This window comes from Camelus dromedarius, chromosome 4 (assembly GCF_036321535.1).
Source record: "Camelus dromedarius isolate mCamDro1 chromosome 4, mCamDro1.pat, whole genome shotgun sequence".
Taxonomy (NCBI): Eukaryota; Metazoa; Chordata; class Mammalia; order Artiodactyla; family Camelidae; genus Camelus; species Camelus dromedarius.
The window spans coordinates 92,630,425-92,655,176 of NC_087439.1; the positions used below are offsets into that span (position 1 = coordinate 92,630,425).

A 24,752-nucleotide genomic window follows, 5' to 3' on the forward strand; every position below is an offset into this window, starting at 1 on the left:
AATGGAAATTATCCAAATTGAAGAAGAGAAGAAGAAAGAAAGGAAAAAAAGAATCTCCCTCTAGAATATATAAGATCTAGGAGAAAATATTGAATGGTCTAATATATATGCAATTGTAGTTTTTGAAGGAGAAGAGAGAGAGAATGGAGTAGAAAAACAAATTGATAACATAATGGCCAAAACTGAGGAAAGACAAGCCACAGATTAAAAAACAAAAAAACAAAACAAACAAAAAAAAAACCTTAGCACATATAAAGCAAATAAACACAAAGAACACCATACTGAGACCCATTATTGTTAAACTGCTACAAACCAAAGATAAAAGAAAGATCTTAGAAGTAGATGGAGAAAACAGACATTACATTTAAATGACACTGACTTAGCCAAAATAAAAGTCAAAACATAATAGAATAACATCTTGAAAATGATGGGGAAAGAAAAATATTAAAAAGTATCAACTTAGTATTCTGTGTTCAGCAAAAACACCATCAAAAAATGAAAGCAAAAAAAAAACTTCAGACAAAAGCTGAGAGTATTTTTGCTAGCAGTTCTAGACTCCCAAGAAATGTTAAAGGAAGTTCACTAGGTTGAAGGGAAATGATGTTAGATGCAAACCTGGGCGTGCAAAAAAGAACAATGAAAACAGAATGGATAAAACACGATTTTTCATTAATTTCTTTAAAAGTCACTTAAGTGTTTAAAATAAATAGGTACACATCGTGAATTTACATATAATGGTAGAATATAAGACAACAGCACAGAAGGAAGAGTACAGGGAAATGGAATTATACAATTGTATATATCTTAGCCTGTACATGAACTGGTATACTATTGGTTTATAATTTATAATATTAATTTATGTATAGTGTAATCCATAGAGTAAAAAAGTAAAACAAAGAAATATAGCTAAAAAGTCAACCGAGGAGACAAAAAAATGAAACATTAAAAATTACTTGATTAATCCAAAAGGCAAGAAAGACAGAAAAAAGGAACAAAAAACAGAAGAGGCAAATAAAAAACAAATAGCTAGATGACAAATTCAAACTCAACTATATCAATTAATATATTAAAAACAAATGGACTTATTAACATTCTAATTAAAAGGAAAAGACTGTCAAATCCTATCATTTGATAGAAAACAGATGAACAATAGATAAAAACAACAAATGCAAAGTTGTTTTTTGAAAAATTTAATAATCTTGGTAAGCCCTAAGGCAAGACTGATGAAAAAGAAAGCTAAAAAGCATATATTACCAGTATTAGAAATTAAATAGGGTAGATAATTTCAGGTCCTACAGACATTAAAAGGATAATATGGTAATATTTCAAATCCCTTTGTGCTAACAAATTTGACACTTAACAAGAATAAATTACTTAAAAATCACAATTTTCCAAAATAAACAGAACTTCACTCTTTGCAAGAGACATACTTGTATAAGAAAGCTTGTATGTTACATTAATTCTAGAAAAGACAGATTTCAAGGCAAGGACTATTAGCAGAGATAAAGGAGGGGTATTTCATGTTGGGAGGCCATAACAATGCAAAATGTGTATGCACCTAATAATACAGCTTCCAGATACACGAAGCAAAACAGTCAAGAGTGAAAAAAGGAAAGGACAAATCCACAATTATAGTTAGAGACTTAAAAACTACTCTCTCTTTAATTGATACAAAAAGACAGAAAAATTAGTAAGAAAAGAGAAGAAATAAAGGATGCTATTAACCAATTTGACCTAGCTGACACTCATGAAACACAATACCCAACAACTGCAGAAAATTAACTTTTCTGGTGAATAGAAAACATTCAGCAAGATGGACAATACATACTCTGAGGCATGAAACAAGTCTCAATAAATTCAAAAGAACTGAAATCAAAGAGAGCATGTTTTCAGAGTACAATGGAATTAATTAGACACCAATTTATACGTATAACAAAAAGATAACTAGGAATTACCCCAAATACTTGGAAATTAAGCAATGCCCCTCCAAAAACTCACAGGTCAAAAAAAAAAAAAAGAATCAGAAGGAAATTTACATAATATTTTGAATTGCATGACAATGATAACATGTCAAATTTAGCTACAGTTAAATTAGTGCAAGAAGCTATTATAGAAAATCTAAATAAGTCTACAAAGAAATTAAAACTATAATTTAAAAACCTTATTATAAAAAAATTCCAGGTCTAAATAGCTTCACTAAACATTTAAGAAAGAATAATCTTAGAGAAATTCTTTCCAAGAATATAAAAAAGGAAGTATTTCCCACTGTTTTATGAGTGCTGCATAACCCTGATATTAAAATCCGACAGAGATATTACAAAAAAAGGGAAATTAAAGACCGATATCTCTCACAACAGACACAAAATCCTTAACAAAATATGAACCAAATGAACACAGCAATACATTAAAATATATAATGACTAAGTGTAGTTTATCCTAGAAGTGTAAGATTTGCTTTAACATTAGAAAGGTCAGTCAACAGAATTCACATTAATACCATAAAAGAGAAAAGTGATGTGAACATATCAATAAATGGAAACAATCAGCATTTGATAAAAATCCAACCTCTATTCAAGATAAAACTATCAGTCAACTATGAATAAAAGCTAACTTCTTCTAACTTCTGAAAGGTATTTATATTTAAAAACAAGCAAAACAAAACCCTGCACAACTGATAAAACACTTAAAAGTAAAATATTGAAACATTGATCCAATAATTTTAAATGAAAACCTAAGACCGTCTTATGAACTCAGGGTCATTAAGCTAACTTCATTTATGAACTGTGATCTAATTAAAAGATGAACATGTACTGCCATGTATAAGCTCTTTGCTTCTATGAGAAATAGTTTCAAAATATTTACTAATAATAAAACTGCTTGTTTTCAGTCAATTTTTTATCTCTTATTTCTAGCAGTATCAGTTTTTTTTTGCACCTAATCTTACAGCCTAGGAAACCAGATCACCAAGTAGACTAGAATTGTGTGTAAAAGAGCCAGTGAAATCTGGGTGCACACCTGAAGACGTTTCTGTAAGTGGGATGATGAGCTTCAGGATATGAACTTTGTGACATTTTTTTGCTACTGTGATTAAAAGCCCCTCCTCTATCCTTTTTTGTTTATTTCTTGATTCTACAATAAATCACTTAATAACATAATATTTAATAAGTAACTTAATTGAATTCTAACCATTAAGCAAAAATACTGGTTATATTTTCACCTATTTAAAATTTCCTTCTGCAAAGGAATTCATGTTACCAGGATCATAATAAAATTTCCTGGGAACAAGACTTCCTATAAGGATGTCACGCATTACCTTTCGCAGTGGTCCGTACTGTTTTCTGTACTTCTTGTTCCAAGATATTCCTATCTTTTTCAAGAGTTTCTGGCCCAGCTGATCAACAGGAATTAGATTACTCTCCTCCTTACAAAAAAACCAGAAAGTCACTTAAGAAAATCTGATGAGATATAACTGTAACACTTTTTAATCCAAAGGGACCAACAGGATCATACCTAATTAACATGCCCGTTAATAGCAAACAGGTATGTGGATTAACCACAATTATTTCAAAGAAAAGATTTTTTAAAATACAGATTAAGCCTAAGTTTAGAAAAGTTGAATTCTGTTACTTTCCATGTGGCAAAGGTTAAACATTTCAAGAGCAATATCCAAAGAGCATTCTGAGATGTGATAAATTCCTGATATTATGTGGAATTTTTAGAAGAAATATTTAAGTGCAAAAAACACTAATGTTTCTTCTATGTTTCTCTTTAATGTTTTTAAGTAAAAACAAGTTCTAAAAGAGGGCAAGAAATGACTGTTATGGACTGAAATTTGTCCCCCCACCACGAAAATGCATATGTTAAATCCTGAACCTTCAAAATTTCAAGTGACTATATTTGGATAAGGCCTTTACAAGTGATTAAGTTAAAATGAGGACTTTAATGTGGGCCCTAATCCAATCTGACTGGTGTCCTTATAAGAAGAGGAAATTTGGATACATGGGGACACCATGGAAGCAGGTGCACAGAGGAAAGGTCACATGAAGACACAGCCAGAAGGCAGCCACCTGCAAGCCAAGGAGAGAGGCCTCAGAGGAAACCAAACCTGCCATCACCCTGATCTGGACTTCTAGCTTCCAGAACAGTGAGAAAATGTGGTATTTTGTTATGGAAGCCCTAGTAGATTAACACAGTGACCCTACAGCAACACTCAGCCTAGGTGCCTAGAAAGGAATTATAACAAATTGTTTACTAATGAATGAATAAATGAAAAGAGACCATCATCTTTACATCGAGATACTAAGCAAACATTAAAAGTCATATATTTGAGGTATTAACAATACTGGGAATGAAAAAGGGGACATAACTTCAGATCCTACAGACATTAAAAAGATAATATGGGAAAACAGTAAATTCCAAAACAATATGTAAAGTAAATCCCAATCCTATTTAAAATGAAATAATAATGCCCCCCAAAGCTGTAACCTAATCCCAATATATGCATATAAACATACAAAAAACAATGCAAAGAATATATATCAATGTTAACAATGACCATGCATTTGGTTTATTTAAATTTACTTTCTTTATATATTTTCTAGTTTTTTCCCCCTCAAAATTTCTACCATGAGTATGCATTTCTTTTATAATCAGAAAGTCTCCAGTCAAGAAAAAACAAACACAGATAATGTCCCACAGGCAAAAAATGATGAATAGTAACAATATCACTTCTACCAATTAAATCATACATCTGATATACACGCACACAAATATAAACATACACTCTCTCTTTACCTGTAGTAAGATTGCTTTTAGAATCATCAATGGATCATCAATTGCTTCCTCTTTCTGATCTTTCAAATTCACATCTAGGTTACTTTTTCCCTCCTAGGAAGGAAAACAATAAAAAAAGTTTCTATCACTAATCGCTTAAAAGGTAGTTAACAAGACAAGAATGCTTGCACCATGGAGATTTCAAGGTGGAGAAGTCATGATACAAGCGTCACAGTAACTTGCGTATGTTTTGGAATCAGGCAGCCTGACTTTGAATTTCACCTTTGGTTGAATAATCCTAGACATCTTACTTATTCTCTCTGGCATTATCTGTAAACTGGGATTGTGCGTTAAGCAAAGCTTCTAGCACAATACACATGGTGGGTTCCAACATTTCCCCACTAAGCACTACTGGAGTTGCAGCCTACAAATTCTGGTATGTTGCATTTTCATCATCATTCAGTTCAAAATACTTTCTGGTCTCCACTCAATTTATCTTCCCTCACTTGTGCCGGCCTAATAAAATCCTATCCATCTCTGCAAGCTGAGCTTAAACGCTCCCTTCTATTTCCTGATGACCCAAGTTTTCATCCCATTTTATGAAGTTACTTGGGAATATGTCAAAATCCCCCTGATAAAATATTTTCATTGATTTTTTTCATATGTGCCATCTTGCAAAAGCATTTGAAATTGGCTTAAAATCATAAATACAGATACATCTAAACAACTAACCCAAGACAAAAATAATAAATAGAAGAAGAACATGGCAGATGAAATACAACCATCCTGCCAAAAAATTACTAAAAATGCTGGATAAAGTAAAACACAACACAACAAACAAAAATATCTTTTTAAATTCATGCTGGACTAGCAAGAGAACATCAGGAAAATCCTCAGAGAAAAGTGAAATGGGAATCCAAGGAAGAAATCCAGCGCTGAGGCCTCCAGCTGCCCAATCTTGCTGACACACAGCCTCCACTCTGATGCTCATCCAGGGCAGGGCTTGGGAGACAGAGCATAGAGACCTATCTGAAGTGGGGAGCTGAGTGACAACCTATTCTCCAATTCTCTGACACCACCTGGGTGTCCTTCCGGTCAATTCTGACACTGACATCGCTAAATCCCACAAGACTACCCCCTCTTCTGACACCAGCTGCGAATGCTGTTCCCAGGCCACCTGCACTTCTGCCTGGCTGATTACAAATTCTACAGCCCCCACCTCAGCTTTGATTAATTTCCTGGAACAGCTTACAGAACTCATGACTTATTAGTGTAAGTTACACTAAGGACTACAGTTCAGAACAAGGGGTACACATGAACAGCCAGATGAAGGTATACAAGGCAAGGTTGGGAAGGATCCCATGTGCAGAAGCCTCTGTCGCCATGGAGTTGGGATGGCCACCATCCCTGCACGTGGATGTGTTCACCAACCCTGAAGCTCCCTTAGTCTCCTTGTTTCAGAGTTTTTATCAAAGTTTATTAAGCAGGCACGGTTGATTAAGTCATTGGCCCTCGATGACCAAACTCAACCTCCAGTCCGTGGAACTCAACCTCAACTCCCCAGGTCAGGGGTCAGGGCTGAAAGTTCCAACCCTCTAATCACGTGGTTGGTTCCTCTGGTGACCAGCCCTCATGCTATAGTAACCTCATTAGCATCAACTCAGGTACGGTTGAAAGGGCTTCATTATGAACAGGAAAGACATGCCTATCACTCAGGAAACTTCAAGGATCTCTATGCCATGAACCAGGGACAAAGACCAAATATGTATTTTTCATTATACCACAAAGATAGACTCAAGCAAAAAGCCAGAAACCTGAACGGTCTATGCTCTCAATATAAGCATGACCTACTAAAAAATCCACCCTACAGTAAAGGCAATGAGGAACTGGCTTGCTTTGACCTTGATACTAGATTAAAACAGAAAAACATTCCCTCTAGCAGTCTGTAATCACAAGTAGGTCCTCATGTGGGTTTGTGGCCCAAATTCACACTCGTTGTGTGGCTCTAAAATCATTAAGCCTAGATCTTATTTTAAAGGTGTGAGAGGTTGGATGTGACCCCATGGATGCGGTAGAGACAATCACACATCTTTCTTAGAGGAAGGTACCTTAAATTCAGATTATTCCTATGAACTGTGTTCTTAAAATACAAACCAGCCAACCAAGCCCACAGTTAAGTAACAAAATTGCAGGAACTAGAAACAGCAGATATCCAAATCAGACACACAAAAAGTTTTCAGATAATGCCAACTATCAGACATAGAATAACAAAATAGTATGTTTACTATGTTTAAAGACATTATGACTAAGGAACAAGAGATTTTAAAATGGTAGGAGGGGAGAGGCAGGCCGGTGTTGCCCAGTATGTGACGCTGCACTCTGCTGGTGTCCATCCTTGGCCTCGCAGGGACAGGCTGGTCCAGCGGGCACCAGTCCCAGTGCTGTCTACTGGGAGCTGTTGTAAAGCCTTCTCTGTCCCACATCCTCAAATGTGCAAGATGATGTTCAAAGTGACGTCCATCATCAGTGAAGCAAAAGGCCCCCAGAAGAGAGAAGCACGGATCAGGCTCCTCTTTATAGCCAGATGGAGAGTCACATTTTGCATAGTGAGTGACTTCCATGCTAGAGGAAAAAGACCATCTTCTAGATGGACTGGGAGAGACTGAAATGCCAGCTTTCACCCAGGGAGTATTCTGTGAGGTTGGTGATGAAAGCTGTTCCTTGCAGGCAGCACCTAGTAGGGAACAACTCATTGAGAGACAAGAAAAAATTGCCAAACTACAAGCAGAAAGAACAATACCTGGCTATTATTAGAGTATCTGGAATCGTTTGTCTCCAGGCATAAGAGATCTCTCAGTAAAGAGACAAGCAGTGTCTGGCAGGTGTACCAACTGAAGTTGAAATTCTTAAAGCACTTACCATTATTTGAACACCATGCATTTCACCACACAGATGAAAAGCTAGTGTTCTTTTCACTATTCAAAAGCTATTCTGTTGAAGAATAGAATATGGAAAAAGCAAAACGAAATGGGATGCTTCATAGAGGCCGTGAGTAAGCAGTCTTCTGATTGTCCTTTAAGCCCTGAGGAAGACCTTGTTCCAGATCCAGAGCTTCAAGGACAGAAGCTGTGCAGAGAGCAAAACCAAATAAAAGCACGCCTGTGGGCCCACTCGAGTCACGTTAGCAGAACCAGGAGAAGACCCTGACACTGCCAATCATTTCTGAAGAAATGAACACAAAATTTCAGAGACGTCCGAGGAAGCAAAACCCAAAAGAAGACACGACAGAATCATTACTTCTGAGCCACATGACCTCACCACAGAGTGTGAAGCCACCGCTGCATGATTTCAATGATAAACTTAAAAAGGAAACTGCAAATAAATTATTCATGCATTGGAAGACCGAGGATAAATCCCATCAGCTAGAAAAGTGCCTGAAATCTGACACCGGCTGAGGTGTCAAAACTGAGGACATCCCTGCAGCTGGCACTGGGGAGAGCAGAGACACACCCCTGCGGAGGAAGCTGCCCTGGCATGGAGGGTGGGCGCACTTTCCAAGACTGAAGAGGGTCAGGGCAATGAGTGGGAAAAAGGCTAGAACAGATGGAAGAATAACTGGAAGGAGAGAACCGAGAACTACAGCAGACAAGGCAAAGGGAAGATAAATGAACCACATAATAAATATCTGTTAGACCTGTTCACTGGCTCCTGTGAGAATCTAATGAAAGGCTTCAACTTCATCCTTTAGAGAGAATGAAATAAAGTCAGCCGGCTGTCCTAGAAACTAAGATTCACTATGTGGGGCCCTGGGAATGTAAGCCAGCAGTCAGCAGAGTGAGGGAAGGTAACAGGATAAGGATCAGCAACGAAGGATGGAAACGTGGAGGGCAGAGTCAGAGCAGAGGAGGAGATGGGCTTCACTTCCTCTGCCTGGAATGTGCCCAATGAGCGAGTGTTGTGGCAAATGTAGCATGGGCACCTGAGAGTGATGCCTGCATGGCTTTCTCAATCCCAAAGTGGTACACCCAGCTCTAGAAATAAAAGAAATGGAAGGTTAAGGATTGGAAAGGGTGAAACAAAACTGTCTTTTTCCAAAGATGTCTACAACATAAGAGGGTTCAGCAAGATGGTTGGTTATGAAACACCAATGCGCTGGAGATGACTGCACTTCAATACACCAGCCACAAACAGTCCACAAACACCCGGTATAGACATAGCCCCACGGAGCACCTCTCTGGCCAACATTTTCCCAATAGAACAGATAGGCTTTTTTAATATCCAAACTTTACAAAACATACGTATCTCTGAGCACATTCTAAGTACAACTGACAGAACGTCAGAAACTTGCGCAGAGGTCCTGAAAGGCAAACTGCATGTCAACAAAGGGAACGTGGCGCCCAGAGAAGCCATGTTACTACACATGCAGCAACTGTTCACTTGTAACAATGTTAACTGTCTGACGCCAGGCAGGTGTGTATCAAGCACTCTAACCCTAACACGATGGGTTGTAACTTACAGACTGGTGTTCTAGTTACATTTCAGAAAACTGCTTGAGGCTTCGGGGTTGGTGTGTAATATAGTCATTTTTCCCACTGCATATATTGGAACTAGATTCCCAGTCAGTGCCTTCCCTCAGAACACCTGCAAGTTCGCTCCCAGAGAGAATATAAAACTTTTTTAGAAGACATTAAAGAAGCTCTAAAAATCAAAAAGATGTACCTTGTTTTACACATGTAGATTCAAAACCCCACTACGTGTGTGTGTGAATATTGACAAGGTGATTCCAGAAATGTCCACAGGCATGGCTTAGTACAAAGGTACAGAAATTAACAACATGGCATTGCCTAGGGATAGGAAAAAGAAAGAACAACAACAACAAAAATAATAGAGAGCCCCAAATGGACTTACATGTAAAAGAACAGATATTCCTTTCTAACAGAACCAGCACTGTAGATTGGCACGGGAAAAATGGACTATTCAATAAATGGTAATGGGAAACCAAGCACCCAGGTGGAAAAACAATCTCACACCATTCATAGTAAACCATTCCAGGAAGGCTGAAGTTTCAAATGTAAAAGGCAAAACTATGAAACTTTCAGAAACCAATATAGGAAGAAAATCTTTGGCTGGTGCTATGAAAGACAAAGAAAAGCTGAGGATTAGTTATTGATTACAGGAGACTTAAGACATATGTAACTAAATATAATGCATGATCTTGGACTTGATACTACAGTGAGGAAGAAAATGCTGTAAAGGATATGGAAGAGACAACTGGTTAAATCTAAATATAAAACACATATTCCATAATATAGTGTTAAGTCAGTGTTAAAGTTCTTGATTTTGATCTACACTTATGTAAGAGAACGTCCTGGTTCTCAGGAGATAAACCCTGAAGTATTTTGGGGTAAAGGAGCCCAATGTCCTCAACTTAATTTCAACTGGTTCGGCACTAATAATGATAATGTTAACTCTGTGTGTGTGTGTGTCTGTATAGAGAGGATGTGCTTGCACAAATGTGGCAAAGTGTTAACAACTGGAGAACCCAGGTGAAGAGTACACAGGAGGTGTTTGTACTATGCTGGTTATTTTTCTGTAAGTGTGAAATTGTCTAGAAATAAAAAATTTAAACTTCTATCTGTATTAACTTTCAGTGCCTCTAAGTTTCCTACAAAGTGAATGAATACATGATGAATGGCAAAAGATTAGGCTTACCAAAATAATAAAGGACTAGAAAAGGAAAAAGTTCCAAAGATACTTTTAAACTAATTTCTATACTTACTGGAAACTGCCAGTTTCCCAAATGATCAACATCTTTAATATACACGTGATAATGTCCTCCGTAGCAACCACCTTTGTGTATAATTACTGAGAAGAGGTCATACATATATTCCAAGTCATCTAATTCACTCTACAAGAAGGAACATAAACAGTGATATAGTTTACATAAAACAGGAAGATGCCTAACCAAAGGGAGAAAAGAATTTCAACTACTGTAATTACTAAGAAATTTCAGTTTTATTATTGTTATTGGGTAAATTAACACAAATCTGAATAATCCACTTAAATTTTGGAATTCTTGATTCTTGGCCTGAAAATTATCTACCTTTGATCTAATACCAATCATCCTACACCAATCGAATTCTGCCTCTGAGTTAAACATAAACACATTTATCTAAACAAGATGCTAGAGTTATGTACTTCGGCCAAAATCATGTAAGCTAATGTGATAACAAAACACATGATCCTATCAGTCAGTGTCAGAGAGTTTTAGTGAGAGGAAATCCTCTTTGTAGGAAACCTATTCTGCGGCTGTAGAACTTCAGCAGCTGAATCTGTCCTATATTTCAACTAGATCGTCATGTGCCTCAAAGTCAGGGCCTTACCTACTATCGATCACCCCTCATACACTTCAGTCCTCTGCATGAACGGGAATTCAGTAGTTATGAATACTAGCCTGTTTTAGGTAGAAACAGTTTAGTAGAATGAAAAGGCTCTTTACTGATTTATCAATTATATGATCAATCTTTTCTATAATTAATTGTGCTCTGTAATTAAAACTGATCCAACAAATGAACACCTACATGGCATTAAAAATAATTACTTTGCATATGAATGCTACTTGAGGGGGTCAATTATTTGAGGAACTTCTTTTCCTATATTGTACTTTTAAGCAGCCTTTTAAAAATGTCTGGTTCAAGCAAAAGATGAGAGAGATGTAAACCAAGATGCAAAGTGATCATTTTTTTTCATTAACGCAGAAATCAAAAAGTAAAATTATTGTGAATTTCTTAGATAAGTGCTCAATATTTTGCTTTTTTCAGTTTTGTTATTTCAACATATGTTAAAATCATGTGACAAACTACTTTTTACAAAAGGATAACATTTTTTCTATATGAGATGATGGATGTTAACTAAACCTATTGTGGTAATGGTTTCATAATATATGTAAACCAAGCCATCATGCTGTACACCTTAAACTTATACAGCATTGTAAGTCAATTATTTCTCAACAATCAACAAAGTTAGGGGGAAAAAAAAGAGAATTAACTCAATTATCCCTAAAATAAATCTTTTTTCAGACAGTAAACAGGAGGAGGGAAAAGTGTATCAACTTACTCCAGAAAAATCTGTTTATTCTACGTGTGTCTGTAACAGGCTCAAGGCCAACACATTAGAATCTCTGAATGGTAATTAATATAATAACCATACCAAAAAGCTCAGTAATTATGCCTGAAGCAGTGGAAGGCCCATCTAAACTTAAGAACATTTTAAAAAAGATTACTTTCATACATAGAAATTCAACAGTGATCTAATAAATGTTCTGGTATTAAATGTAGACGGAGAGAATGCTTTGTAACAAGAAATTCATCAGTCTCATCACTCTGACCTGGGCATGTGCAGCAATTACACAGAAAGTCTTTTCAGTAGCTTATAAAGCAGGTTGATTATGCAATTCATTTGTTTTTAAAACTTTCTTCCCCATGTCTCAAGGATTACAGATTCTACACTAGTGACGTTCCAATCTCTTGTTCACTTTCTAGATGTGTAATTCATTACTGCATTTAAAGTAAACTAAATCCAAAAAAATTAAATTAAATTAAATTAAAAATAAATAAACTAAATCCAAATAGCAATGTGCCAATTAATAATAATTTTTCCTAATGCTGGGTCATTGCTAATTCTGTTCTTAAATTTTCATTTCAAAGACTTTTCAAGAAGAATTTAATAAAAAGAACTGGGAACAAATCCATACTTTGGGAATTCAAAAAGACTATAATAAACCAGTGGGTCTCAGCCAGGAGTGATTTTACCCCTCTTCCCTCCTCCCAGGAGACATGGACATTTGGCAAAGTCCAAAGACATTTTTGTCTTCACGGGGCAGGAGCAGGAAGTGCTACTGTCATCTAGTAGGCAGAGGCCAGGGATGCTGTTAGCATCCTACTACACGTGGGACATCCTATCCAACTCAAAATGTTAACTGTGCCAAGCTTGAGATTCTGCACTAAGCAACTGAAAATTAGGTCAATAAAAGATTCAATCTGGAGCAGGAAAAAGAAAGAATTTCAAAATAAAGCAGTCCAAACCTGTTCACAAAAAGGCTTGAGATTGATCCGGAGAGGGAACGTGTAACAGCTAGTTTCCTTGTATCGCTCACACTTCACAAAATCAAAATTAAATCTTAATAATGAAACAGTAAGAAAGGGAGGCAGCTTACGCAATTTGGCCGACTGTCAAAAGAAAAAATTTTTAAGGTTTTTATAAGCAGAATTATATAAAAGAATATACAATGATTCTTAAGATATAAAAAAGCAACCTATGACAGTTTTAAGAGAAATACATACTTTAGTCACATAAACTAATCACCATGGTTGATACAGCTCTTGATATAAACTCATCTATTTTATGGGGCTAAAGGTAACATCACTCATTTATGCTTACAACTAAAAATCTACAATTTTTATGTTTTAATGTCGATTACCTTAAAATCCAAGCTATCTGATGAGGGCATCATAACTGGACACTCTCCTTCTAACAGAGCTTGTTTCCAGCCTGAGTCCTGACTTTTCTCCTTCCCCCTTGGTCGCTGTCTCCACTTTACTTGGCAGACACAGTTCTTATTTACCGAAGAACCAGAGCACTTTACCTGGGACCTAGGGACCTGTTTTGATGGATCCAAACCATTGAAAATGTATGAAAATTATACGTGTACATGGATTTTTCTGGGAAGAAGACTCAGAGCTTTCATTAGACTTTCAAGAGGGCTCTAACTGCCCAAATGTTGAGATCCACCGATTGAGGTTTTACAGTTACTGTTCTTAAAAGCAGGTAACAAGATGTTTTGTGCTTTAATGCCTTGCTTTAAAACAAAACACTAAATTAAGTTGCTTTCTATTTAAAAGTCATCAGCTTTTTCCAAGGCCCTTGCACTAATGGCATGTGAGGAGGGCAAAAAGAATTCTTCCCCACATATATTACCCATAATCGTAAATAAATTTAAAACAACAATTCCACAAAGCCAGCAGGTAAAAAAAATTTAAATGACAAAAAGTACAGCAATCTAACAACATGGCCAATTTTCACAATATTTCAAAAAAATACATCTGAAAAACCTGAGTAACTCAACTATAATGTGGCTGAGAAAAGATTGCTCAGAATAAGAAAATCTGCATTAATTAGGCAGAACAACCAAACTTAACCTTAGAATGCAATAAATCTAATATAAGTAGAATAGAATGCAATTTGAAAAGTTTCAAGATCAAAAAATTTTCACTGAAAAAGAGTTAAAACAATGATATAAAAGATGCATAAAAGAATTGTTTTTGTTTAGCAAGAGGTTCTTATTTTAGTAACGTGTAAATTAAGCTCAACCAAAACTAAGACTGTGTTCAAGTATTTTTCCAAGATGCCTCATCTTCTGAATTTTATATTTATTAGGCTGTAGTTGTACTACCAAAAAGGAAATACAAAATAAACTTCTCTCTTTGGGTTTTATAAAGGGACAAAGGCTGGATGGAAATAAGTATTACATAATATAAAATTCACCCTGGATTCAAATCCTACTGTGAAAGCTGCAGGCATGAGGTTTATTGATTTTATTACACTTTCACCTATAATCTCCATGATCCAAATCAGTATCGTGTGCTGTCTAAATCAACCCTCATTTTCTTTGTTGGAAAATTCAATACTGTCTGCTCCAGGAATAGTGCTATCTCTTTGTCCTAACAGAGTAACTGCAAAGATATGTCTCTTGTGGTAGTTCTCTAAGTCAGCACTCAATAACCACTGGTTGAATTGAGCTTATGGTTAGCATGCTAATGAACAACCTGCCATATCATCCACCAGCAGCGAAACAGTTCCTCCTGCAGCTAATAACAGCAGCTGAGCTGATGCCACAGTGCAGAAGAAACCAGTTGCTTAAGTCTTGTCTTTTTTATCCTACATTTTCCTTTTTTGTACAAAGAGAAATCCAGAAGTACTCTGTCAAGCCCTTTAATTAGCGAGTCAAGTATTTCCAACTCAGGGAGGAGGGAAGGACATATTGGATTTGTTAGAGTCTATATAGGAGGATTCATCGATCGATCGATCGATCGATCGATCGATCTATCTATCTCACTATTGTAAAACAACTGCATATGCAGAAAACAAAGAAAGCCATCTATTTTCAGCGTGGTAGATGAAAAAAAGGAAAGCTCAGCAAGCTTCCTGGTTGGCAGAAATAAAAACATTTGCCTTGTTCATAATGGTAACTTGCAAAGAAGGTTTATTTAAGAAACACTGAAATTGTTGAGGTACAAACAAATTTTTCTTGAGAGAGAAAGAAGTTGAGAGAACTGTTGGGTTGAAAGCTTAAAAAAAGTCTTTATTATGAAAAATTAAAATACAGATTATATATAACATAAATGTCTTTCCAATCCTTAGTACTAATTAAGAGCGTCACGTGTATCTTCAAGACTTTTTCATACAAGTTGACTTGACAGACATTCCTGCTACCAAGTACTAAGTGGAAACCCTCAGAAAAGGCAGAGGATCCATGTTTACCTTTGCTGCTTTAACCAGCCTGTCACAAGTCCCACAGTGGTATAAGTTGTCACAGTCAAAAACTTCCTCTTCTACATACATGTTCCAGAGGGCATCTTCCAAACCTGATACATTTTTGACTGCTACTGTTAGATCTAAGAAGTCTTCCTGAAACACACATGAATATAATATTGAAAGAACAATTTCAGAGAATTCACAAACACGTCACCAACTCATACATATACTGGGAATAATCAGATATATTTTTTCTAAAACACTGTACATATGAAGATCAGACCTCCTGTGAAATTCATAACACTGAATTATCCTTTCTAAATTAAATTATAACTTGGCTTAAAATATATCAGGAACCAGTTTACAAGTTCACTGTAGATACAATAAAACCTATTTTATTGGGAAATAAATGACTGAACACACATCTCAATCAAGAAGAGCATTATGTGCAGGGTTTATCAGTGCTGTCTTAGTCTCTAGGCTAGCACAGCCAGGCAGAGCTGGACTCTGACATAAACTGCTTCCTCATCTTCTGCTAGGGCTGGTTTAAGAGGAAGTTATAAGAAAAAGATTATTTTGAGCCAAGATAAAAAGGTATTTTTATGAAAATTAAGAGGAAGGTATTTTGCAAAAGGGTTATCAATTCTACTGTAACTACATTTGAATCACAAATTCTAGTATTAAACAGTTATAATTTGACAAGTTTAAAGCATATTTATAGTTTTTTGCATGTGTCTGTGCAATAGCATTAAGGGATTATGAAAATTGTAAAAATATGGCACAGATGAGTTTATGATGGAAATCTAAAGTAATAAAAGTAATAGTCATACATGGTTTATAATATATATATGTGAAAAGTTAATGTCTATAGTTTATAATGTGCCTTCATAGACATTGTTTTGAAATTACTTAGTGAATTATCACATTCTACTTGTCAATCATACAGTAATCCAAAGACATACAACCTCTTAATATTTCCAAACTAGGCTGACCAAACCTTCCATCTGCATAGGTAATAAGAGTCAAAAAGTATTTTTTATGCCAAACTCTTTCATAAAAGATAGAAAAAGAAAAGAAATATATACAAACATACGTATTCCAAAAACAGCAAGTAATGCAACATTTAGAAAACGGCATTTAATCTTGGCATTTAATCTTTTACTGATACAGTCAAAAACAGAAACTTTCTATAACTCTTGCCATAAAAAAGGAAGATTTCTATTAAAGGACAACTGTTCACTGATGAAATCATTTGCTGTGTAAGATTTGTAGCACAAGTAGCAATTATTATTATATTTACATGAGTCAATTTCCAATTATATGAAATGGGCAATCTCTTGTCATGACAAAGAACTGAACGTTACACTAGTTTAAACAGGATTATAATAGCTTTATATATATTTCAACATAAGCACACACACACAAATGAACTTTCTGAGGGACAGCAATGAACTAAATCCAGTGTTTAATTACAGACGTTTGTCAATTTAAATATTCCTCAGTATTCTCTATTGTATTATTTCCTTTCTTTATAATATTCCAACCACCAACCATGATGAAATTGACTTTTCTCAAGAGGCCACAGATCTCTACTTGTGAACATTCCCCAAACCTGTTTTCTAAATATTAGAGTACTAAATAAAAGGTTAAAGCTACATCTTACGACATTTCCTTCTTTCAGTTTACATGGAGAAATCTGGATTATAAAACTTATGACCCGGGTGAGGCTAGAGTACAAGAAAAAAGGTGATATGGTTATTTCTAGAAAGAAACACTTTAATCCTCTTGCTGTACAGATCACAGATTTAATTACATGAATTATAATTTACAGTTTAACTTATTACTAAAATACTCTTGCATATTCACCTGCTTTTCACTGACATTCTTACATTCTTTACAAACAATCTGGTTAACAATGGTTCCGTGATATAGACGATTGATGAGGTCATGGCCGGAGGTCCCAACTAAAGAAGTTTCCAAAGCACTAAAGAGAATTCGATTCAGTTCCTGCACATCATGTTGCCTCATTTCCTATAAAACAGGTAACTTTTAAATGCAATTTTGTGCTTCAGGTTTTTAAAAAAGATTTTTACAGTGATATTAGTTAAAAAATACAAGATTTATCTGGAAATCAAAGGTAAGGCTCGAGCAAATGTAAGGATGACTAAGCTAAACGAGCTGAGAACAGACTAAGAGATCATCACCTGTTTTTTGCTTTTACTACAACAATGAAAGTATAAACAGATGGTGTTCAGTGTGTATACAACTCAACTCATTTGAAAACAGGAAACTGCACTTATTCTGTGGGAAACCATTTAAATGGCCACAGAAGGGCGGGGAGGAAGGACACAACAGGCAGAGCCGGCAAGTCTGCACAGAGGATCTCACTGAGGTCAGAGGGACTGGTGACACTGAATTATCAACACAAGAAGAACCAGAAAGTACTGCCTCGACATACAGAACAATTAAAGCAAGACTAACACTTTGCTACTGAGAAAAATTCTGATGGAACTGGCCTTAATCTGCTATGAATCACGTAACTTGTGTGGCAAGAGATTGAACTATTCCCTAAGGACCAATTATAAACCAAAGCCAAGGGGCACACCAATCCTGAGAAAAGGAGGAAGAGCAGGGGAGGGGAGAGCTGGAGGAGCGAGGTCAGGGGAACGGAGGGAGCTGGTGTTTCTGGAGAGGAGGGGGATGACACTCCTGAGCACCGTCCAGAGCAGAGCTATGTCTCCCGGACGTGGCACAGGGATGCCATGAGCGACTCTGACGAGAGACGTAGAAAGGAGGTAGAGGAACGCATGGCAGGTGCAGAAGGAGAGGCGGGAGGGAAGATAATTTTAAAGCCAAGTTTCATATGAAGAGAAACTGACTAAATAAATGAAAGCTGGGGTCAAATGTGGGACTCAGGGTCTTTTTCTTGGTTTTCAGCAGACAAGACACTGGATGGGATAAATTTCTCCAGTATCACTGGCTCTGATGGGACAGAAAACTTGTGAAAGTTTTCAAGCTGTTTCTGAACAATCCTAAGTTTGGCAAAGGTACCTCAGAGACCACCCCCACCCCTGCAGATCCAGTCTTGGAGGGGTTCCTGCAAGACTTCATTAAGAAATAATAAGGTTTTCAGAGCTTTAAGAAGTATGAATCCAGCAACTTAGGGAAAGCTCGTCATCAAAAACAAAGGAAAATCCATCAACTGATGACAAGGTTAAAAAAAAAGTGGTACATCCATCCAACAGAGTATTACCTGGCAATAAAAAGGAATGAAGTACTGATACATGCTGCAACATGAATGAATTCTGAAACATTAGTGAAGTGAACTTACAAAAGGCCACTTATGATATGATTTGGTACCATTTCTGTGAAGTGTCCTGAACAGGCAAATCCACAGACACAGAAAGACTGGCGGTGCCCAGGGACATGAGGGAAAGGGCATGGGGGCTGGGGTGACTGCTAATGGGTATATGGTTTCTTTTTGGGGTGATGAAAATGTTCTAAAGTTGACAGTAGTGATGGCTGTACAACTCTGTGAATACACTAGGAAACCACTCTACTGCACCCTTTAAAAGAGTGAATCTTAGGCCACATGAATTGTATCTCAATACAGCGGTTTTCTTTAAAACAAGGAAAGAAAAAGAAATTAACCCTAAGCACCTGCCCTGCAGCAGAAATTTCACACACACTGTTTAGGGAATATGTTATATCCCATTGTATTTCCAAGCCCAAGCCTTATGTCTTTAACCACATAACATTGTCTAGTTAATGCGTGTTCCTGGTTAGGTGACCAGTTTATAGTTTATTTCTGAAGGCAACATAATATTATTCTGATCATTGCCTCTTTAAATTCTGATGGTCTCCCACACCTTTGTCTCTGCAAGAATACATCTATTCTGTAAAAAATTTCAGACCTGGTTTTGATTTTGTAGAGCTAACAGCTCATCAGTACCGACAATACACATCTTTACTTGTTGCTGACAAATGTTTAGTGTTTGTATAAGTGAAACAGTATTTGGAACTCAAACAGAAAAATGAGAGTGAGTCCACACACAATAGGATTCAGGAAGAAAAAGAAGAGAGTCAGGAGAAAAGCAGGACAGGGAAAATGAAAACACTTGCCGAGAATGGTTCACTGTTTTGCGTGAAGCAAATGTTCAAGTCAGATCATCCAGATTCAAACACAAAAGCATGTCATAAAGGAAGACAGAATTATTGCCAGTTAGTTTTTTAAGCTGATTAGTAGTGTGCTATAAAAAGTGTTAACTTCCGTAACTGGTGTTATATCTCAACTAGACTATACAAAGGTAGAAATTATAAAAAATCAGCTCTTTTTTACTTCTCACTGTGTCTACAACCCTTTCCCCAACCCCAAACCATACCCATTCATAAAATCCTGCATACAGCAAGTGTCTAAAAATGTATCTCTGGCTTGTAATTATCTAATATTAGAAGTAAATATTTAAACAATATCTTGAGAAAATTAAAAGAAGTTAGTTAACATTATTAAGCCAGTGTTCACTCTTTATTGCTGGTAACTTCCTTGCGGAAGCTGACCTTCGTACCTCATTGCTGGTCCACCCGAAGCTGTCAGTGAGGTCTGTTGTGGATGCAGCGTCCTGGTCTAAGAGCAGGAGCTGTGCAAACAACCGCTGTAACTGTAAAGGTATGATTCGGACCTGAATGAGAAACAAACGCGTTTCTAAATGAAGTCTTTTAAATGTTGGTTGGGGCTTTTAAAGAGAACTGCATGTTAGTTTTCTCACATCTCCTAGTTCACTTAGTTCTCCCAGGAGAAAGTTTACAAATATTGCAAAGGGTGAACTAAGATTCATTTTTCTTTGAAAATTCTAATTCAATACACAAAAAATTGAGCTACATGGAGTCTTCTAACTTGACATAGCATAGATCCATATTAAAACCCAAAAAGGCCCTAATAAATCACTCAACTGATTACAGACTGACTTGAGTCTCTAATAGTCCATTCTTTCTCTAAAATATCTCAGATACAGACATACTCCAGATGAGGAATTATCCAGTCACAAATATCTCACAGCCCTGCCTTGCTTTCTTCCCGCTGCCCACATGGTGTGGGCTGGGGCCCTGAGAATGCTGCTCAGACCCTGGTCTGAGGACTGGACTTAAATATCTAAAGTGAGAATAAGTCTTTACAAACTTTTATGGCAGTTTTAGCTGGCCACAACATTTTTATTATTTCCTACAAAAGTATGATCTGCAACAGACTGGGAATTGAAAAAAGACAAAAACTGGCTCTTTGCCACACAGGTGGTTTGAGAAGCAAGGGGCTGGATCATGAGAGACTCCTATTAAAAAGGACAGATTTTAGCCTGAGAGCAATAAACTTCTGAATGATATTCACACAAGGGAGGAACGTGGTTAGAAATGCACTTACAATTAACCCACTCCTTGCTCAATCTACTTCCAGGACGCTGGTCTCTATTTTTTGTTGTTGTTACAAACAAGTGCATTAGACAGATTTTTTTGGAAGGCTAGTGTGGAAGAATGGGAAGAATGAGTTATGTCTATAAAGCAGCAGCAGCATTATACCTGGAGAATTAATTTTTTTTTGGAAGGGAAACTCCTTAGTAGTAGGATATAGGCCAAGTCACTTTCTAAAAATAAAGATTGTATCTGGTAATTAATAAAACTGCTGATATCTATGAATAAGCAACTGAATCCTAGAACAGTTCCTCAATACTCCAAAAAAAAAAAAACAAAAAAAAACCCCAAAACCTTGTAAATCATAGATTTAATACCTTTGCATCAGGTTTATCCTTGTCTTCTAAAGAACCAAGTTCCTCTGGGCCAAGAGAAAACAAAGCTTCTAAACAAAAAAGCAGAATCAGAGATGTAAATGACATTACTTCATTTCTGAAACCTGTTTTAGAAAGCAAAGTCCACCAGTAAGTAAAAATCAGTTAAAGATTCAGAAATATGATTGTGACAATATTTATACCCTTACTCTACACATTTTGCTTTCTGACAATATTATTTTCAATCACTGACTCTATACAGTAGCAAGCTAAGGGTTCAAAATGGGAGATCTGTAAAAGGAAAACTATGCACATGAAAGCGTAACACCAGAAATCTTTGATGGCTTCCTACTGCCTTTGGCAGTGGGTCCCCAAGGCCACACAAAGAATATTAGGGAATGTAATATACAATATATAACAGTGTCTTTTGTCACATGTATTCATTTACAAGCCACATTTGAGACTTCCAACCATCCTTTCATCTTTTAACTCTGCGATCATGTCCTTTTTGCTATGGAAATGTCTTTCCTGCATCAAGGGTAATAATAGGTGGTGGTAATCTCGCCTGGAAGAATAAACTGGCAAGCCAGTGTCAGTCTCCAGAGTTTCTTATAATTCACTGTCTAGGTGTGCCACCCAATGGGGCATATCTGAATCTTGTGGGCCATATGTGTTCAAATAGATAGCAACCCTACTGAGAGACTCCCACATATTCCAGGGACAGAAGTGATGGGCGGTGTTGTCTCCCACTGAAAACCACTGCTGCCTCAGTGATTTACTGCCATGTCATATTCCTCCTGATTTCCCAGCAGGAACTGGGAAAAAAACTACATAAAGGTTGCAAACGTAAAAGGTAAAGCATAAAATCCATACAAAGACTTTTATAAACATCTCTCACTCTCTCAGCTACATTGAACTGGGAGTACCATGGAACCCAATCTAGCCCTACTCCTTAAAATATGATTCCCAAGAGCCCTCAGAATTTTCCCCGTTCTGACAGTCCCTACACTTCCCAAATTATACCTCTCCTCAATAAGCATTAGGATTCACGCTAAGCCTTACAAGGAGCGCACAATCCACACTAAGCTGTCATCCCGTGTTTGGCCAGCAACCTCCCTTTCTAGAGAATAGGGCTTGGGGCTTTCAGCTCTATTCTTGTTCAGTGGTACTCTCCATGCCCTGCCCATTTTCCCCAACAACCACCTTCTTCAGTATCTTTTTAAGGCTACTCTTCTATTTTGAGTTGCCCTTTAACTTCAATTATATTAAAACGTGGGAAAGATTTAACCTCCCTAGGAACCTGCTTATTCAAGCTGAAATTTCTAATGGTAGATTACTGAATGCATCGGGGAGATATTTTTATGGAGAGAATGGAGTTGAGGACAAGAGGCAAGGCCCTTAAATCCCACATGCAATTCAACCTACTTCCCTGGGAAGGATAAAATGGCAATTATTTACTAATCTTCTGGAGGCAGAAGTCTTACTAAGCTTAGAAGCAATAGAAAATCACAAAACTGCTAAATTTGGTAGTGGTGGGAAGGGGTTGCGATACTGGATACAGGATGAACTAGCTGTCTGTCCTCAGAATACAGAGACATTGTAGAGAGCTGTGCTACAATCATGTAGCTTTGTAGCTGGCAGCCCCCAATTAGGGCCATGTGACAGCCAAGTAATGTACACACTGAAATCAAGAGACTAAAACCCTTGCAGAGGAAGCTAGTTTGCAGAGGTGGGATGGGACAAACAAGTAGAGAAAAACAGGGGCAAGAAATTGAGGGTCCAATGAGGTCAGGGTGACTTCCTGTAGGTGGTTTCCAGATTCCCCTATATTCTCACAGTAAACCTCCCTTTTAATTGAGCTAATCTGAATGGGTTTCTGTTCCTTGCACACAGTCCCTTATCTAACATCTTGGGTCTCTGGAATTCAGAATTTTCAGATTTTAGACAGGTAATATAAAGGGTTATATATGTTAACATGACATCCCCAAGCAGGGTCTGGGACAAACAGTACCCACTAATAAAGGCTCAATATTCCTGTAACAAATGTATGACTATTCACTCAAGTGAGATAATTAAGACTATAAACAACAATCATCTCCCTCTGTGGCTCTGAGACCAAACAAGTTCAGATCAGATGAGGCTGTCAAGAGTTTTCTGGGTAACAGAATTGCAGGTAGATGATTATGGACTGTATAAACAATGTGACACTCCCTCCCCACTCCAAAAGGAAGCATATACTTGTATTGGATAACTCTGGTTTATGTGATTATCACTTTGGAGGAATTTTAAACCTCAAAAATACAAGTGGTATAACAATAATGTAGGTTAGCACTCATGACAAAATTGTCTTTATCATGTTTTTTAAATCATAGGATTAGGAAAGAAATATATTCTTTTTAAAATTTTGTTACTGAACATCACTGTGATCACACAGAATATATTTAAGATAATTTAAGATCCACATTTCTCTGCAGAGAGACTTACTAATTGATGTCTTATATTAGCAAAAATAAACACACTGTGGTGTGGAATTCACGTTTAAAACATTTGTGCTTTCACATATAATTAATTACATGTAGAGATGAGGGTACATATTACTAACCAAATGCATGTAACATAGCATACCTCGGAATTCAGGTGTGAAATGAAGAGTCTGAAGAAGGGAATTGAGGTAACAGGTTCCACCCTGATTTCTGATTCCACTTAAATTGGTGAATTCTCTAGGAGCAGGTGGCTCCAAAGCTTTGGTCTTTAATTTCTTCCCTTTTCCATAATGATTATTTGACACACTGGAATAATCCTCTTCAAATAGGTCCCCAAACATTGTGAAATTAAATACTACCCTTAAAAAAATACAACATGTTTTATAAATGCTTTCGTTTTTAAAACAAAACTTCCCCACATTTCCCTGTCTTATACTTGAATTATCTATTTTAGGTCATTCCTTAGAAAGTACAGTGGTTTGGGCTTTGGAAGCAGCAAAACCTGAATTTTTTTCACTCATCTCCACACTACCTGGGTGACCTTGGACAAGTTATTTAACTAGTGTTCTTATAGGTAAAATGGGATACCAACTGTCACGGAGGATCATTTAAACAATGAAATGACATAATGAAAGAAAGTAACTTAGTGCACAGGGTTTAGCCCACAATAAATGATACTTGTTTTTAAAAAGGCATACTGATATAACTAGTGAAAAAAGAGAGAAAATCCATCATTACACCTAATCTACGGCTGAGATGGCAAAGTCAATCCTAGATTCTGAGAGTTGACAAAGCTCTTGGGACTACGAATCACTTCCTAAAATCTCTGCTTCTCACTCTCGTCGAACCAGATTATGGCACTCAAACAAATTCAATGGGACAAATTAATCTTTACAGTAGTTTAGTACATGGTCCCAAACCTGGAGAGCCAAGAGGAGGTTAACTGGGAAAAAAATACTCCCATTAAAATCATCGAGTCTGAAGGGCTTCCAATATGCAGCCGGTGACCCCAAAGTGAGCTCTGGGGACCCAGAGGATCCGCTCAAGGTCTCATATCGAGTGTGGAGGATGGCCACTTGGAGAGGAGAAATGCAAAGCGCCTAGGACGGTTCATAAGTGACAGAAAGCGCTGAAATGCAATTATTTTTTTCAACCCGTTCCTCAGGAAACAGCACACCAAAAAATGGAA

General features: G+C 36.8%; 1 protein-coding gene across 5 annotated transcripts in view; it reads right to left on the reverse strand.

Moving 5' to 3' along the window:
- The window catches only part of USP40 (ubiquitin specific peptidase 40), a 76,525-nt gene that overhangs the window by 51,344 nt on the left and 429 nt on the right, over positions 1-24,752 (reverse strand). For 2 of the 5 annotated variants that reach the window (XR_838640.3, XM_010999020.3), the window contains exons 2-10: positions 23,706-23,923; positions 21,084-21,151; positions 19,872-19,985; positions 17,173-17,337; positions 15,313-15,459; positions 12,858-13,001; positions 10,553-10,681; positions 4,795-4,887; positions 3,314-3,421 (exon numbers count right to left, since the gene is read on the reverse strand). Coding sequence is in view for 4 of the 5 variants with exons in the window: in XM_010999020.3 (XP_010997322.2) it covers positions 3,314-3,421; positions 4,795-4,887; positions 10,553-10,681; positions 12,858-13,001; positions 15,313-15,459; positions 17,173-17,337; positions 19,872-19,985; positions 21,084-21,151; positions 23,706-23,904 (1,167 nt within the window). In the remaining variant the exon portion in view is untranslated. Of the gene's footprint in view, positions 1-3,313; positions 3,422-4,794; positions 4,888-9,492; positions 9,605-10,552; positions 10,682-11,156; positions 11,283-12,857; positions 13,002-15,312; positions 15,460-17,172; positions 17,338-19,871; positions 19,986-21,083; positions 21,152-23,705; positions 23,924-24,752 lie in introns of those variants that run through there. The other 3 variants (XM_010999019.3, XM_031452443.2, XM_031452444.2) reach the window with 3 other exon arrangements.